Genomic DNA, 18,506 nt, shown 5'->3' with positions numbered 1-18,506 from the left:
GTGACAACACAGTCCAGATCACCCTCCAACTCAGTTATCTCAGATTCGATACGGGTCACCTCCTCCCGCTCGCGCCTCCTGGAATGGGAAATGAGGGATAGGGCCTCCCCCCGGATTACCGTCTTGAACGCCTCCCACAGAGAAACAGCAGACGACACAGATCCCACATTATCTCCAAAATATTGCTCAAGGGATTTAACCAAATCTGCGCGGATTGTGGGGTTACGCAGGTACCAGGGGTTGATCGGGACCACCCTCCCTTCCCCCCTCGGGACAATATCGAAGTGCAACAAGAGCGGGGAGTGGTCGGAAATACCCCGAGCTAGATGCCGCACCTCCCCAACCCTCCCCGCCTGTGCTGCTGGCATCAGAACATAGTCAAGCCTCGAAAGACTGCCATGAGCCCCGGAATGAAAGGTGTATTGTACCTGCGTAGGGTGTTTCAGCCGCCAACAATCCACCAGTCCCAGGGTATCCAAGAGGCCAGACAACCAAGCTTGGGCACGGGGGAGATCTCTGGGTGGGTGACGATCCTCAGTTCCGGAAATTACAGCGTTAAAATCCCCCCCAACCACTAGAGTCCCCTCCGGCAGTCCAAGAAGAAGGCGCCCCAAATCAGCGAAAGTAGTCGTCTGCAACCCCGGCGGGACATAAACAGAAACCAAAAAAATCACTTTACCCTCCAATCTGCCCACTAGAGCCGTATACCGTCCCCTATCATCATGGAGCACCTCATCAACCTCCAACGGGAGCGAGGTTCTAACCATAATGCCCACACCCCTCGAACCAGAGGTGAAGCCCGAATGGGCTACAAGGCGATAGCCCCGCCTGTTCATGGCACGAAAGGAATTGCCAATAAGGTGTGTTTCCTGCAGAAATACAATATCAGGTGAAATCCGTTTTAAGAACTGCAGGACCACCCCCCGTTTTATCCTGTCCCCCAATCCATTAACATTCCAGGACAGAAGTCTCAGTCCCCTACCCCCCATCACAGCCAAAACCGATCAGTCTCCCCCCAGAGAGCACTTTAGATATAGCACAACAATACTTCTGCCTTGTGGTACAAACAAACAATACCCAACCCCAACCCAACATCCCAAACAAAACTCCCCCCTCCCTGCACCCCTGCATGAGCCCAGACAGCCCCCCCAACTTGCAGTGTGCCTGTCGCCCCTGTGTGAACTAAACTACAAAGACCCCCTAGAGGAGGAAAGAGAACCCCCTCGAGACACCGCACAACCTCCAATGGAGGGGGAACGAGACACAACAGTCAAGGAACCCTGAGCTTGGCCGAAAAGTGGCATCATCAGGAATGAGCCCCAGTGTCAATACCTCATACCCGGTCCGGTGGGCACTCTCCTCCCGCTGCCCCCATCCCATCCCGATCATGTCCCCCAGACAAAGTGTCCAACCAGTCCCCGGCCGTCTCAGGACGGTCAAAAAAGTGAGTGCGACCATCAGACTCCACACGCAGCCTGGCCGGGAAAAGCATTGCGTATTTTAAGTTCATATCTCGAAGCCGCCGCTTGACGCCCATGAAACTCAGTCTCTGCTTCTGGACCGCCTGCGTGAAATCAGGATAAAAGTTCACCTCCATGTTCTCCAGCTTAAGCGGCCCCCGCAGTCTGGAAGCTTGTAGAATCGCATCCCTGTCCCGAAAGTTGAAGATACGGGCAATGAGAGGCCGCGGGGGAGCTCCGACCTTCGGCTTGCCGCCAGGAACTCTATGGGCCCTTTCCACCGCAAAGAATTTACTCAGTCCTCGGGGCTGGAGATGAGTAGAAATCAGATCCTCCACAAAGAGATCCGCCGCCGAATCCTCCAGTCCCTCAGGCACTCCGATAATGCGAACGTTATTCCTCCGGGCCCTGCTCTCGGAGTCCTCCAGTCGCCGATCGGTGAGCGTACTGGCCTGCCGGAGCCGGCGCACCTCCGTCTGGAGGGCCGCCACCTCAGTCGTGAGGTTCGACGCGGTATGGGCCAAAGAGTCAACCCGGTCATTTGTCTTGGATAGATCTGCTCTAATAAGGTTGACATCGCTGAGGACCGCGTCGAGTTTGTGCGCCAGGGTGTCGAATTGTTGACCCACCGAGGTCTTCATCTCAGCTATGGCGCCCATGACGTCCTGCAAAGTCAGATCTGTCGGCAAATCCGGGGCATCCGGAGGGCACTCGGAAGACTTATGCGACCCGCCGGGAGAACCTTTTGGTAGGGTGTAGCGATCCATGATGTTGACTTGAAGTGCGGCGCCACGCCGGGTCGATTTGGCCTTCAGCCGATCTCCATCCTGCTTCGTGGCCATCGTCTTGTATCTCGCACCCCCAAGAGTCATGCAGCGGAGAACGAGCAATCGAGGCCGAGGACCCCGGAGGTCACCTCAGGAAGGCGGAGCAGGTCCCCGCAGGCAGGCAGGATCCCCCAGCGAGGCAACCACCACACAAAGAAGCGCCGTGATCCCACTCGTGATGACGGCAAGGGGACTCAAAAGCGAAAGTGAAAGTGTGGGGTACGCGGCTCGCCAGGCTCGTCCCGCCGTTGTTATTCACTTCTCCACTGGATCACCCCCAAACTCAAGTCCGGGGTCAGGAGAGGAGCAGGCCGCAAACTTCAGTCGATGCTCATCACGGCACCCGGGGTCCGATTCAAAAACGGAAAACGGGTACCACCTCGGCTCAGGTTCACCGACACAGTCCCCTCAACCGATTCAGGATGAAGACAGGATAAACGTAGGAGGTTGCGGAGGTCCTCGGGAGCCTCGCACCTACGTGGCCATCTTGGTTGCGCGCTAGGCTCCTCCTCCACACTGACATTTTAAAGTGTCAAAATAGCAAACAAAATAAAAAAAATCCCCCTAGTAACCCATCGCCATAAATACCTTACAACAGCTTCTCTTGAACTTTTGACTTTTGTTCACCCCTTCTTAATCACTCCTGATATCCGGTGACCCCGGTCAATTCAATGGCTACATTTTAAAACTCAAAACAATACATGGAAATATAGAAACGAGTATAAATCATGCACAAACACAAATTGTGAAATATCAGACACAATTCACACACAATAAAGATTAACAAAACTAAAAATTTCAATTCTAATAAAAAGGTTGAAGGCTTTGAAAATGTGGCTTTATTTCCAACACTGACAAAGATTTGCTAGACTTCATTATATCGCTTTGTGTTTTTTGCTCATAATGCATGCTCTCTTTTTGTTGGCACATACCAGTTCTACATTTGAGGAAACAGTGTGTCCGTAATGGATTCTGTTTACTGTACCTGTGCTGCTACCGCAAATCAAGCTGAGGATACCAACTTCATTTTCAGCCGTAAATATGTCAAATCTCTCCACATGTACAGAACGGTTAACATTTTTCAGGTTTACATTTTGCTTTTTTTGTTTGTATATTTTTTGTTAATCTGTTAATGTTAATCAATTTTGTAAAAAGTTGCGGAGCTCCTGAGTAGACTTTGCTGACCCCAAGTTAAGGAACGCTGCTATGCAAGACAAAAAACTAAAATATAAAAATAAAAGAACACTTTCCTGCTAACATTTAAAATTAGAACAGCATTATACACTCCTACACTACTACATAGCAAACAAGCATTGGCAAAGCCGACAGGTCTCGGCAATGCCCGAGCTATTGACGTTATCAATGTTAATGTCTTGTAGCCGTATTTGGTCCCCTAACTAATGTTACTGTGACAGTTTTGTGACTCAAATTAGAACAAATGTTAAAAAGAAAACGTGTGTGGTAAAACATCAGTCAAACATTGAAAAGCAAAAAAAAGTAACACATCTTATGAGTAAGGGATTGGTCAAGTGAAACTATTTGGTTGAATTCCACTGCAAGAGACAGATTCGTTTTTTATAAAATATTTTAAAGGGAAATGTAGAGTCGCCACTCCGTATGCAGGCGCCTCCAAAGATCGCAAGCGGGAAAAAAGCGGGACAATGACAGACCCACTGGTGGCTGAAGGAGAGAACAAGCACGGACTGGACATATTCTGGCAGCACTCTGGGACCGAGTTATTTCTTGGCACCAGAGTGCTTGCTCGCCATGCATGCTATAATGAAGTTGTGTTTACGGAAAACCCAGTGTCAGTAACACACAAGTAAAAAATGTAAGAGCTGGTTACAATCACATTACATGAATGCTTCATAAACATACCGACATCAGTATGTGTACTTTAAACAAAAATACAGTTTCATATAAAAACATATATTTTGCAAACAGGTCTACTAAAGTCGGCACAATTGAACAACACTTAATGGCCCTGCTGCGCCCTAGATAACATTGGTAAAGAAAGCAGAAATCAACACTGGGGACACACACCCTGACCTCTCAGCTCCTTCCAGCGTTGGAGGAGAGGATGTGGCATTATGGCCAGAGCTGCCGAATTATGAAACTGGGAAACCGGGTGCGAATCTCAGCGTCGGCTCAATATCCTATGATCCTGGGCAAATCAGTTAATCTCCCTGTGTCTACAAAAATAAATGTGTCCTTGTGTAAATATCTGGTGCTCATGTAAAGCACTCCAATAATACATTCATTTGTGTGGTGTTCGCGCTATATTTTTACTGTGGTGAATTTCTCATCTCCTTCCTGGCTGCTTTCTATTCCTTACATTGTATCGTAGGGTTTGTATACTCTGATGGCCAGTGACACCAGTGTGCTGGCTCTGAAGTGTTTCACAATTAAATTCTAAGATCCGTCAGGAGGGACAAGCATGTTGATGTCAATGGTGCGTCTATGAGCGGGTCATTGTGTATTTTAACCTAGGTGAGTGCTACTCCACCCACTTGCGCCAATGCACGAGCAGGTGGGTGCCAGGAGCCTTGAAATTGTGGAGGTCTCCCCTGTTGCTTCTCTGGTGGACGAGATTGATAGATGGACCTTGTGAATCGCCTGAAGGCTACAATGTTCTACTTTAAATTGTTTTAAGTTTGTTGACTACTTCCTTGCCTACTATACAGGAGGTAAAAAGGTCATGCACACATAGGAGATTCTATAATTCAATAGCAACCTATCTCAAGCAACCACAAAGTCAGAAATAACTTATGTCAAGGAGATGGCCTTGAACTTCACGACAATTGAGGTGGCAGAAGAACCTAGACAGGACTGGCAGTGACTCGATGGCAAAGTTTTAGCCTAAATCCCAGGAACATTGGGATTCAGGTTGCCTTTATTAAAGCACTCTTGTGGATTTGGCACATTTACCACACCTGTTCTGCAATCACCAGACTTCAATAACAAAACACTCTCCCTCAAATGCATCAACTGTTACAAAGAAAGCTTCAATTGAAACGCTATATTCAGCCATTCAATAAGGTCCAATGCTTGCCAAATAGTGTGAATATCACACGTATTATCTAGCTTTTGAAAGATTTGGTGAATCCTGTTGTGTTTTTTATCTTCTGAGTGAAACCTAACCCTCTATGTGCTTCAAACAGGGTGCGAAGATTAACTCTTGTCCTTGAAAATCTTTTGTTTCACTTTTAATGCCAATTCAAATTTTCACCCAACTATTCTAAATATCGCAGCTATGTCAGGAGAGCAGCCAGAATTGAGATGAACCATAAACATTTTGCATCTTGTTTCTGGTTTGATGCCTTGTACCTTTAATTGCCCCACCATACTGTTCTATGGGGCTGCACTCTAAGAGTCAGGGTTTAAAACAAGGCTGGCTTGTGAAGAATAAATAAGGCAGGTCTATCGAATTAAACCAGTGCATTCATCTTGGCTTCTGTATTGCTGGATGCAGTATCGTACACATATTCCTGAATCAATGTTATCCTAAGGTCCTCGTTACAAGTGTCCCATTCTTCTCTGACTCCTGCGTAAACTTCTATATGCACTGACATCAGCATTACATGTTGTGGGATAATCACTCCATTAACAGTAATTTTTCCTTTGCCTGTACATTTCGGCAGGTCAAGCGTGGGAGAAAATGCCAGGTAAATACTGGTACATACTATGGTCAATTTTCATGGGCAAAACTTGGACTAGATTAAAATTATCGTACCTCAAAAGTTCTGATCCCTGGGAAAACAAATTTTACAGGATTGATATTTATCACATTCCTTCTGGGAAACTCATAATGAAGCCCAGGAGGTGAGTGAGTTTGCTTTCTACCATGAAAGACAAAATCCACTGTTGTTGCTGAATATCATTTTCAGTTGTATCTGGTCCTTTGTAAAACAACATTTCAATTTTCCAAAGCATTTGATCCATTATATATCAATAATTATGTGCCTGAAAATGTCATGCTACATTGAAGATAGTGACTCAGAATGAGAATGTCCCATGCACTTTGCCTTTATAACCATAAGATTTTGTAAAATAAAGTCATTGAATACAGTATGCCATACTGTAAAATGTAATCTTTAATTACCACATAGTTCTTGTGGCCCTGGTGTTGCTAAAAGCTTTTTACCGATAAGATTCCGTTGTCTTCTAAACTCTCACTGATATTTCTTAGATATCATGCCATCGCTATGTTTTTATTTACCTCTTTAGTATGTTGATGTAAATCCATCCTGACCTTTACCAATCTCCTTTTAGACATCTTAACACACCTTTCAGTCCTTCAGTACTCCAGTTTGTGCCCAGTGGGTCCTAAGGTATCATAGTTATGGGTGGTTTGTGACACTCACTGGCTAACATCATAAATTAAATGAGCTAAGAACTGCTCAGTGATGCATACCAAAGAGAGAGTTTTCTGATGTCATGTGAAGCTACTGTCTCGATAGATTTGCAAGTGGTTAAAGTGAGCTTGTGTATTTGTTTGAAAGGTAGTTGACCACTGATCTAGGGCACCATGAAACACAGCTAGCACCTCCGTTTGCTCCATATGTTTACATATTCCCAAAGGGCAGAAGTCAAAAGAGCTTCTATTAAGGGGATGATAGTAGCCAAAATGTAATATTAAATATACTGGTTCACCTGTTTCAGAGGTGATCTGGACAGAGAGTCTGAAAATACTGGACGTCACCCCCAGCAGTTTCCGACTGATATGGCCACAGCTGCTGTCCATCAGTACTGGATATTATCTGGTGGAATATGCACCTGTATCTGAGCCTCATCGAAAGGTGAGAATGAACGTGACTGGGGACCAGACTGGAGTGGTGGTGAGGAACCTGGCACCAGGCATTACCTACACAATCACCGTCAAGCCGGAGTCCAACCAATACATCCAACCTCAAACTGTGCAGGTCACTACCTTAAAAGGTAAGTTATGATTGCTGGTAGTTTCATAACCACTGGGAGTTTCAAAGACAATTTCAAGAGGCAGGTCATGACCTAGGGATAGCATTCAAATAAAACTGTGTGTATCATGAACATCCAGGATGCAGGACTGGGCCATGGTAAATGATTTAGAGTCCTATAGAGGGAACTTTCTTGTTTGTTGTTTGAATGAGAAAAAAATAATTACAGGCTACACTTTGGCCAACTACAACTCCAGGAAACATAATAGAGAGAATTGTTTTATTCTTTTTTTTATTCTCTCTCTTTTTCCTTCCACTTTCCTGTCTTCCATCCCTTGCCCATTGTTCCCTCTCAGCCTTTCCTAACCCCTCCTACCCTCCATCCCCTTTTTCTTCTTCTTCCCTTAATGTTTTACCCTCTTTCCTTAATTCTTCTACCCCGAAGTAGCAAGCGAGGCTGTCTCAATTTTTATATATATTGCTAATCATCATCCAATAGAACTTGCCGAATTCCATTATAGTTATCTCTGGAATCATTGCATTGTGAGTAGCCCCCTTCCATTGCTCATATATGCATTCATTTATTTAACTCGTTGACATAGTCTTGTGCCACAAATTACTTTCAAATTGAGTTTTTAGTGATGCGATTCCTAAGTAGTTTCAAATCCTCACTGATAGTTTTAAGATTTCAAACCATCAAAATACTGGTGTAAATCCATTCTAGCACTCTCTAAGCTCCTTTTGCATATATTTAATTTTGTTGTCTTTCTTCAGATGCTAAATATTTCAGTCCTTCAATATATGCCCACTGGTTATTAAGAAATCAGAGATACGTGTTGTGTGTGGCACTACTGAACAATATCACAAATTGAGAGAGTTAAGAACTGCTCAGTGTTATGTCCCATGGGCAGAGTTCCCTGACAACAGGTGCTGCTAAATTCTAGATAGCTTAATGTGTGGTTAAAGTGAGTTTGTACATTTGTAAGGTTTATAGACAACTGATGTAGGGTACCAGGATCTCATAGCTGGCACAGCTGTTTACTCATGTATATTGTATACTCCCAAAGGGAAGAAGTCAACAGAATCTCACCAGGTGGGACGGCAGCAGTAAAAAGGTCCTTTTAAATGTATTGGTTCATTTTTTCAGAGGTGATCTGGATAGGGAATCTGAACGTGCTTGATGTGACTCCCAGCAGTTTCAGACTGGCATGGCCACGGTTGCTGTCTACCAATACTGGATATTACGTGGTGGAATATGCACCAGTGTCTGAGCCTCATCGAAAGGTGAGAATGACCATGCCTGGGGACCAGACCGGAGTGGTTGTGAAGGACCTTGCACCAGGCACTAGCTACACAGTCACCGTCACCCCGGAGTCCAATGAGCAGTACATCCAACCTCAAACTGTGCAGGTCACCACCTTGAAAGGTAACCATCCAGTACTTCTGCAGTGTTCAATGCGGTCAAAAGTATATAGTATAATAAATGGATCACACAGGGGAAACATAAACTACCCCAAAACGAGATTGTCGTTAAACATCTGTCTGTTTTCAGTCTTCATTAGAGACTTTAAAACCTTCATAATTAGAATGAAGCTCAATACCAGCAAGCATAGATGAAAAGCTGTGCATTTTATCTAAGATACTGGTGGAGGTTTATTAGCCATAGGGGATTTAAAAGGCAATTTCAAGAGGTAGGGCATGGCCTTGGGATAACATTCAATTAGCTCTTTCTGGGCCATAGACAGGGTCACACATTTTGGGAAAAGGGGGAGCCAGGACTTGGGAAGGCTAAATAGTTTTCTGTCTTATTTAGAGAAGACTTTCATGTTTGTTTTTGTTTTTTTGAATGAGAAAAACATTAAAGAACAGATGTCATTTAACTAAAATTACATAATATACTACAAAGGCCACTTCTTCGTCTTTTCTGCCTACCAAACCTTCTCATTGTTCCCTTCCTGCCACTTTTTCAGATATAATCTGGACAGAGAATGTGAAAGTGCTTGATGTGACAGCCAGCAGTTTCCGACTGACATGGCCACCACTGTTGTCTATCAGTACTGGCTATTATGTGGTGGAATATGCACCTGTGTCTGAGCCTCATCGAAAGGTCAGAATGACCGTGGCTGGGGACCAGACTGGAGTGGTGGTGAGGAACCTGGCACCAGGCACTAGCTACACAGTCACCGTGACCCCGGAGTCCAGGGGGCAGTACATCCAACCTCAAACTGTGCAAGTCACCACCTTGAAAGGTAACCATCCAGTACCTCCTCAGAGACCAATCTGGTCAGATTTATACTGTAAAACAGATGGACCCCAAAGGGGACACATAAGCTACCTAACAAAGAGATTATTATCAAACGTTTGCTGTTTTCACTTATCCTTTCTGATATCCAATTCTTGATCATTAGAATGCAACTATTTATTATCAGTTATTGGTTATCTATAGAATATTTTCTGTATATGATTATTGAAGGTTTTTTTCCCCATTGGAAGAGTTAAGGACACTCGAACAGAGAGGTCCTGGCATTAAGATGCCATTTAGAAATGACTTTGGAAGATACGGCCAAGAACATTTGTGTGTGGTGGAGAACCTCAAATGCTGTCAGGTAGTAATTCTCTTTTGAAGAGTGAAAAAGAAGTAGAAAAGAACAGGTCGGGTACAAGAATGTTTGCCCCTCAAGGCAGAGTCAAATTATAACTGCCACTCAACCCACACCTTGTCCAAGGCAGTTTTCTCATACCTGTAGAACACCCCATATAGGTCAATCCTTGAATCATCTCAGTTCAAGAACATTGAGACGTGAGAAGAAAAAGTCAGTTGAAAGTTTTTGTACTGTTAATATTCCAGAACTGATGACTGATAACTGAACACTGTAAAATGAATGGATGGTATAAAGCCTCTAAAATTCACATTGGAGATCATAGTGGAATGAACAGCGGCGGAGACTATTGTTGGAATAACAAGACAATCTTTCTTATATACTGAAAAATATATTTAAATATGATAAAAAATGACTGAGACGTGAAAGATTTTGAAGGAATGATAAAAGAATAAATATTGTATTGCCCTTTAGGTAAAATTGAGTGTGAAGAGTTATTAAATTAAACACATGAACGTCTAAGAAGTTATAGAAGGCTTCGCCAAGTGAATGTAGCTGCACCTCATATTTTATTCAATATAATGAGAGAGAAATAGATCTTGATTATTTATGGTTATTGAATGTTTGAAGTTTAAAGAGAACTGGAGGAATTTACTGCAACACTTTGATCCCCCACAATGGCCCTAGCACTTTCAAATCTGTTATGAGGGTCTTAGCAAAGATAAGGCTACTGCAACTGAAGCTATTCACTAAAATTCACCAGACGAAGAGGAAAGGTGGAAGTGTTCATTGCTACACAGGTAACGCCATATTGTGTTACTATCAGAGCCTTAATGCTGTAAAATGGCCTTCCCCTGACAGCCGTGCAACAGAAAAAGCAATACAAAGTCTTTTCTAAATATTTTGACTCCCTCAGCCATTACATACCCATAACCATATGCATGCCCCTCCTCAAAAACATTTCTCATTTTAATGACAGTATTTGCATTTGTTACATTTGATATTGTGCTAGATTGGAGGATACACTGACATTTTAAAGTGTCAAAATAGCAAACAAAATAAAAAAAATCCCCCTAGTAACCCATCGCCATAAATACCTTACAACAGCTTCTCTTGAACTTTTGACTTTTGTTCACCCCTTCTTAATCACTCCTGATATCCGGTGACCCCGGTCAATTCAATGGCTACATTTTAAAACTCAAAACAATACATGGAAATATAGAAACGAGTATAAACCATGCACAAACACAAATTGTGAAATATCAGACATAATTCACACACAATAAAGATTAACTAAAATAAAAATTTCAATTCTACTAAAAAGGTTGAAGGCTTTGAAAATGTGGCTTTATTTCCAACAGTGACAAAGATTTGCTAGACTTCATTATATCGCTTTGTGTTTTTTGCTCATAATGCATGCTCTCTTTTTGTTGGCACATACCAGTTCTACATTTGAGGAAACAGTGTGTCTGTAATAGATTCTGTTTACTGTACCTGTGCTGCTTCCGCAAATCAAGCTGAGGACACCAACTTCATTTTCAGCCGTAAATATTTCAAATCCCTCCACATGTACAGAACGGTTAACATTTTTCAGGTTTACATTTTGCTTTTTTTGTTTGTATATTTTTTGTTAATCTGTTAATTAATCTAAATCAATTTTGTCAAAAGTTGCGGAGCTCCTGAGTAGACTTTGCTGACCCCAGGTTAAGGAACGCTGCTATGCAAGACAAAAAACTAAAATATAAAAATAAAAAAACACTTTCCTGCTAACATTTAAAATTAGAACAGCATTATACACTCCTACACTACTACATAGCAAACAAGCATTGGCAAAGCCGATAGGTCTCGGCAATGCCCGAGCTATTGACGTTATCAATGTTAATGTCTTGTAGCCGTATTTGGTCCCCTAACTGATGTTGCTGTGACAGTTTTGTGACTCAAATTAGAACAAATGTTAAAAAGAAAACGTGTGTGGTAAAACATCACTCAAAAGTTGAAAGGCAAAAAAAAAGTAACAAATCTTATGAGTAAGGGATTGGTCAAGTGAAACTATTTGGTTGAAATCCACTGCAAGAGACAGATTCGTTTTTTATAAAATATTTTAAAGGGAAATGTAGAGTCGCCACTCCGTATGCAGGCGCCTCCAAAGATCGCAAGCGGGAAAAAAGCGGGACGATGACAGACCCACTGGTGGCTGAAGGAGAGAACAAGCACGGACTGGACATATTCTGGCAGCACTCTGGGACCATGTTATTTCTTGGCGCCAGAGTGCTTGCTCGCCATGCATGCTATAATGAAGTTGTGTTTACGGAAAACCCAGTGTCAGTAACACACAAGTAAAAAATGTAAGAGCTGGTTACAATCACATTACATGAATGCTTCATAAACATACCGACATCAGTATGTGTACTTTAAACAAAAATACAGTTTCATATAAAAACATATATTTTGCAAACAGGTCTACTAAAGTCGGCACAATTGAACAACACTTAATGGCACTGCCAGCGCCCTAGATAACATTGTTAAAGAAAGCAGAAATCAACACTGGGGACACACACCCTGACCTCTCAGCTCCTTCCAGCGTCGGAGGAGAGGATGTGGCATTATGGCCAGAGCTGCCGAATTATGAAACTGGGAAACCGGGTGCGAGTCTCAGCGTCGGCTCAATATCCTATGATCCTGGGCAAATCAGTTAATCTCCCTGTGTCAACAAAAATAAATGTGTCCTTGTGTAAATATCTGGTGCTCATGTAAAGCACTCCAATAATACATTCATTTGTGTGGTGTTCGCGCTATATTTTTACTGTGGTGAATTTCTCATCGCCTTCCTGGCTGCTTTCTATTCCTTACAACGTATCGTAGGGTTTGTATACTCTGATGGCCAGCGACACCAGTGTGCTGGCTCTGAAGTGTTTCACAATTAAATTCTAGGATCCTTCAGGAGGGACAAGCATGTTGATGCCAATGGTGCGTCTATGAGCGGGTCATTGTGTATTTTAACCTAGGTGAGTGCTACTCCACCCACTTGCGCCAATGCACGAGCAGGTGGGTGCCAGGAGCCTTGAAATTGTGGAGGTCTGCCCTGTTGCTTCTCTGGTGGACGAGATTGATAGATGGACCTTGTGAATCACCTGAAGGCTACAATGTTCTACTTTAAATTGTTTTAAGTTTGTTGACTACTTCCTTGCCTACTATACAGGAGGTAAAAAGGTCATGCACACATAGGAGATTCTATAATTCAATAGCTACCTATCTCAGGCAACCACAAAGTCAGAAATAACTTATGTCAAGGAGATGGCCTTGAACTTCACGACAATTGAGGTGGCAGAAGAACCTAGACAGGACTGGCAGTGACTCGATGGCAATAGCCATCTTCCACCTAGCCAAGAAGAAGACTATATGTCTGGAAGAGTTTCTGCGGAGGAACTATTACACAGAATGCCTATTGTCTTTGATTTTACGTTTCAGCCTTCAAACCTTGATGCTATGGAACTAACTTAACAACCCTTATAGATTTGTGTATAGTAACTGTTTTTATGTGAAGTGCTCTGTCAGCCATAAGTGTTGTGTGCATGACATAAAAATGCAAATAAAGAAATACAAACATTTAATGGCCAGTTCTTGATATGTAGAGTGGGAAAGCAGCACAAGGCTCCAGCTCAGTGTACCTGCAATTTTCTTCAGGTAGATTTGGGAGGTCAAGTCTGGGAGAAAAAGGCTGGTACATACTAGTAAATGCATGTTGTGCCCTATTTTAAAGGGCTAAAGTTGTAATAGGTTATAAATATCGAACCTCTAAAATCCCAAACCCCAGGGTATCTGATTTTAACATGTGCGATATTTATCACATCCTCACTGGGCCACTCATAATGAAGCCTAAGCAGTGATGGAGTTTGTTTTCTTCAGGTGCGGCCAGCAGAGGTAACAGCGGTGTTGCGGAACGGGACGGGGTGGGGAATGGACAAACGAGGAGATAGGGAAAGTAAAATAAAAAAAGAAATAAAACCACTTACCTTGTGATCGCAGCATCGCTGAGTCGTTGATGCGGCAAGCACAAGGTAAGTGTTTATTTTTATTTTTATTTAGAACATTGGAGCCTTCGGGCGATTCACAAGGTCCATCTATCAATCTCGTCCACCAGAGAAGCAACAGGGGAGACCTCTACAATCTCAGGGTTCCTGGCACCCACCTGCTCGTGCATTTGTGCAAGTGGATGGAGTAGCACTCACCTAGGTTATAATACACAATGACCCGCTGATAGAAGCACCATTTGCATCCACAGGCTTGTACCTCCTGAAGCATCCTATAATTTAATTTAACCACTTACTTTGTGCTCGTAGGATTGCTGAGTTGGTGATGCGGCGAGCGCAAGGTAAGTGGTTTTATTTACTTTTTTTATTTTACTTTCCCTATCCCATTTTCTGTCCGTTTCCCAACCCCACCCCACCCCGCCCCGACTCACCGGCCACTGCTGTTACCTGTGCCAGCCACGCCTGGTTTTCTTCCATGAAAGACAAAACCCTCTGTTGTTTCTAAATAACGTTTTGAGAAGTATCTCTATGTTTGTAAATCAACCTTTCTATTTTCTAAAGCATTTGATCAATAATTATGTGTCATGCTACATTGATAACAGTGCCTCAGAATGAGAATGTGTCATACACGTTGCCTTTATTCCCATAAAATTCTGTAAAATATTCCCTTAAGCTGCTCAATTCAGCATGCCATACTGTATAATTTATTCTTCTATTATCACATAGTTCTTGTGGCCCTGGTGTTGCTCGAAGCTTTTTGGCAATGAGATTCCTTTATACTTCCAAATCTTCACTTATATTTTTAAGGTAATATACCCTCAATACGTTTTAATTTCCCCCCTTCAATATTCTAGTGTAGATCCATCGTGGCTTTTACCAATGTCCCTTTAGATGTGCTGGGTTTTTCTCTTTCTTCATATTCTAAACTTTTCAGTCCTTCAATACTTGACCACTCGTTACTAAGGTATCAGAGTTAAGGGTTGTGTGTGACACTTACTAAACAACATCTCAAATTAAATGAGATAAGAACTGCTCAATGATGTGTACCAAGTACAGAGTTGTCTGGTGTCATTGGTTGGTACAATCCAAATAGATCTGTATGTGGTTAAGGTGAGTTTGTGCTGTAGTTTGGAAGGTTCAGAGACAACTGATGTTTGACTTCAGGAACTCATAGTGGCCACTATTGTTTACCCCATGTGCATGTCTATCCTCCAAGGACAGACGTCAACAGAACTTGTCAAAGAAGTAAGACAGAAGCCAAAATTCAATCTTAAATTTACGCTTTATCCTTTTTAGAGGTGATCTGGACTGAAAATCTGAAAGTCCTGGATGTCACCCCAAGCAGTTTCCGACTGGCATGGCCACGGATGCTGTCCATCAGTACTGGATATTATCTGGTGGAATATGCACCTGTGTCTGAGCCTCATCGAAAGGTGAGAATGAACGTGACTGGGGACCAGATCGGAGTGGTGGTGAGAAACCTGGCACCAGGCATTAGCTACACCGTCACCGTCAAGCCGGAGTCTAAGCAATACATCCAACCTCAAACTATGCAGGTCACCACCTTGAAAGGTAATCATCTGATACTTCTGCAGTGTCAAATTCGATCAAAGTTATATCATAAAAACAAACAGATCACAAAGGGGAAACATAAACTATCCCAGAAGGAGATTGTTGTCAGACTTCTGTCTGTTGTCAGTCATACTTAGAAATTTGATGGAGGTTTAATAACCACAGGGAGTTTGAAAGACAATTTCCAGAGGCAGATAATGGCCTAGGGAAAGCATTCAAATTGCACTTTCTGGGTCAAGAACATTTTAACATGTTTTGGGGATTAGCGACCAGTACTGGGTCAAGGTAAATCATTTAGGGCCTGATTACGATGTCGGGTGGACATCATCTCGGTCCTGGGACCGACCGACTTCCAGTCGGCAGTCCTGATCAGCTAATTACAATGCAACTGAACACTGTTCTGTCACATACTTCCATTTCGCAACCGCCCGTAACACAAGCTCCCATTGAGAAATTGGAAATGTTATTAATTATTAATTAATAAGGTGCAGAGATCATCAGAGGAACTCCATAGGTGCCCCCTCGGTTCCCAATCGGAGGCTGCATGCACAAAGGGGCCCTGCTGGGGGCCCCCAAACACTCTTTTGGACATGGTTTCCATGTCGGACAGGCCAGTATGGAAACCATGTCGGAAACCGTGCATCGTAATCCCAAGGGCGGAAAGGCCTGCCCTTTGGGATTACGAGCCAGCTCCGACTGGCCGATGGGCTCCATGAGCCAGTTCACTTTCCAATCACCAGCATTGTAATGAGGCGGTCGAAAGCAAACCGAGCGCCTGATTACAATGCGGCCAGGAAGGCTCCGATCATCGATCGGAGCCTTTATGGGCCACTCCGTAATAGACCCCTAATTACCTGGTTTAGAGTGGATTTTATTTTATGAGAATAAAATAATTCCAGAATATATTTTGCCCTACTAAAATTCCAGGAAATTCAATCGAGAAAAAAATTATTTCCTCTTCCTTGCCTTTCATCTCATTCTCGTTATTGAATCCCTTTGCCCTTCCTACCTTCGCCTCTTCTCTTTCTACTTCTTCCCGTTCCCTTTTTTACCCTCTTTCCTTAATTCTTCTTGTCTACAGAAACATGCAAAGCCGATTCAATTTCTTATATAGTATTAATCATTTTCTAAGAGTGTTTGTCAAACTCCGTTATAGTTATTCATGGAATCATTGCATTGTATGCAGCTCCCTTCCATTGCTAATACATTCATCAGTTGGCCAAGTCACTCAGTGCAAATCACCTTGCTGCAATGCACTGCTTGACAGGGAAAGGGCAGGATTGTGCCGTATTTAAGTCAATACAGCGTGTTTCAGCATTTTCCCCTGTACTGGCGCCCTTTTGGCTGCCTAGCACCAACGTAGGCACCCGTGCCTGCAATGTAAAGAGGATTGTTTTTGTGCAGGAAGGGGCATCTTCCTACAAAAAAACAACCCCCTGAGGCTTTTTCCTTCTTCTTTGTGTGCTGTAGAATGTAGCACACATAGAAAGAGGAAAAACGAGGAGAAATAAAGAAACGTCTCCTCTTTACTGGAAATGTATCAAAATCCATGGATGTCGCGTGGAAACACCCACGCAACGCCCATGGAAACGCCTCCCTGGCTTAGAATAATGCAATGCAGCGATTTGCGCTGCGTTGCATTACTCGAGATTTATGAATGTGGCCTTGCGTAGTTTAATAGATCTCATTTTGAAGTTGCGTCGTTCTTGCACCACTTTGCATGCTGCAAAAGCGAAGCAAAGGGGCTTGTGAATATGCCCCTTGGTTTTTCGTGATGAGATTCGTGATGAGATTTATTTCTAGTTCCAAATCCTCACTGATAGTTTTAGGATATTAAGCCTTCAATACGTCTTTATTTAGTCTTTGAATATATTAGTGTAGATCTATCGTGGCCATCACTAATTTCCTTTTACATATATTACGTTTATTGTCTTTCTTCTTATGATAAACCATCCAGTCCTTCAAAATTTACCCTGTACTTACTGGTATCGAGAGATTGGTGGAAGTTTGAAAGACAAATTCAAGAGCAGGTCAAGGTCTTGGGAAAGTATTTAAATAGCACTTTCTGGGTCAAACACATGTTCACACATTTTAGAACTTGAGTCACCAGGACTGGGGCAGGGTTAATCATTTTCTTTCTTATTTAGAGGGGGTTTTGGGGTTTTTTCTTCAGGAAATGCAGACATGTTTTTCTTCCCCCCCCCCTTCCCCTTCCTCTTTTCTGCCTTCTGTTACTTTCTCATTGTTTCTTCTCTGCCCCTCACCCTTTCCTTTCGTTTTTCTTCTTCATCCCCATACCTTCTTTTTTCACCCTTCTGTCCCTCTTCATTGAAACCACGAGGAAGAAAGTGGTTAAAAATGTCCTCTTAAATATATTTGTTCACTTTTTCAGAGGTGATCTGGACAGAGAATCTGAAAGTGCTGGATGTCACTCCCTGGAGCTTCCGTCTGACATGGCCACAGCTTCTGTCCATTTACACTGGATACTACCAGGTGGAATACGCACCTATATCTGAGCCTGATCGAAAGGTGATAGTGAACGTGGCTGGAGACCGGACCGAAGTGGAGGTACAGTACCTGGCACCAGGTACTATCTACAAAGTGACCGTCACCCCTAAGTCTAACGAGCAGTACATGCAACCTAAAACTGTGCAAGTCACCACCTTAAAAGGTAATCTTCCAGTACTTCTGCAGTGGAAAGTCTGATCAAATTCATATTTAAAAAAAAAAAAATCCAAAAGGACAAACCTAAATCCTAGAAAGAGATTCTTGTCAAACCTATGTCTGTGTTTGGTTATCCTTTCTGACTTTTAATTGTTCATCATTAAAATGCAGCTACTTAATAGCAAGTATAGATGAAAACAGAACATTGAAAAACAGAGAAAAACAGCACACTGATGAAGGTTTATTTCCCACGAGGAGCGTTAAGGGCAGTTCAAGAGGCTTGTCATGTCCCATGGAAGGTATTTAGAAAGCACTTTGAAGGATACAGAGAAAAATATTTTTAGCTAGGGAGAACCTGAATGCTGTTGCCGAGTAATTGCCTATTTATGGCTGAAGTAAAATGAAAAAGAGCAGGGATGATGGAAGAATATTTGTC

The 18,506-nt window shown here is 42.9% G+C and overlaps 1 protein-coding gene across 2 annotated transcripts in view; it reads left to right on the top strand.

The window, feature by feature from the left end:
• The window catches only part of LOC146868234 (collagen alpha-1(XII) chain-like), a 324,949-nt gene that overhangs the window by 244,735 nt on the left and 61,708 nt on the right, over positions 1-18,506 (top strand). For both annotated transcript variants that reach the window (XM_085609539.1, XM_085609543.1), the window contains 5 exons: positions 6,950-7,225; positions 8,351-8,629; positions 9,174-9,452; positions 15,131-15,406; positions 17,799-18,077. In XM_085609539.1, the coding sequence (XP_085465665.1) occupies positions 6,950-7,225; positions 8,351-8,629; positions 9,174-9,452; positions 15,131-15,406; positions 17,799-18,077 (1,389 nt within the window). The remainder of the gene's footprint in view (positions 1-6,949; positions 7,226-8,350; positions 8,630-9,173; positions 9,453-15,130; positions 15,407-17,798; positions 18,078-18,506) is intronic.

Source organism: Triturus cristatus, chromosome 1_2 (assembly GCF_964204655.1).
Source record: "Triturus cristatus chromosome 1_2, aTriCri1.1, whole genome shotgun sequence".
Classification (NCBI taxonomy): domain Eukaryota; kingdom Metazoa; phylum Chordata; class Amphibia; order Caudata; family Salamandridae; genus Triturus; species Triturus cristatus.
The sequence above is the reverse complement of the archived record's forward strand: the minus strand, read 5'-3'. Positions and strand labels throughout refer to the sequence as shown.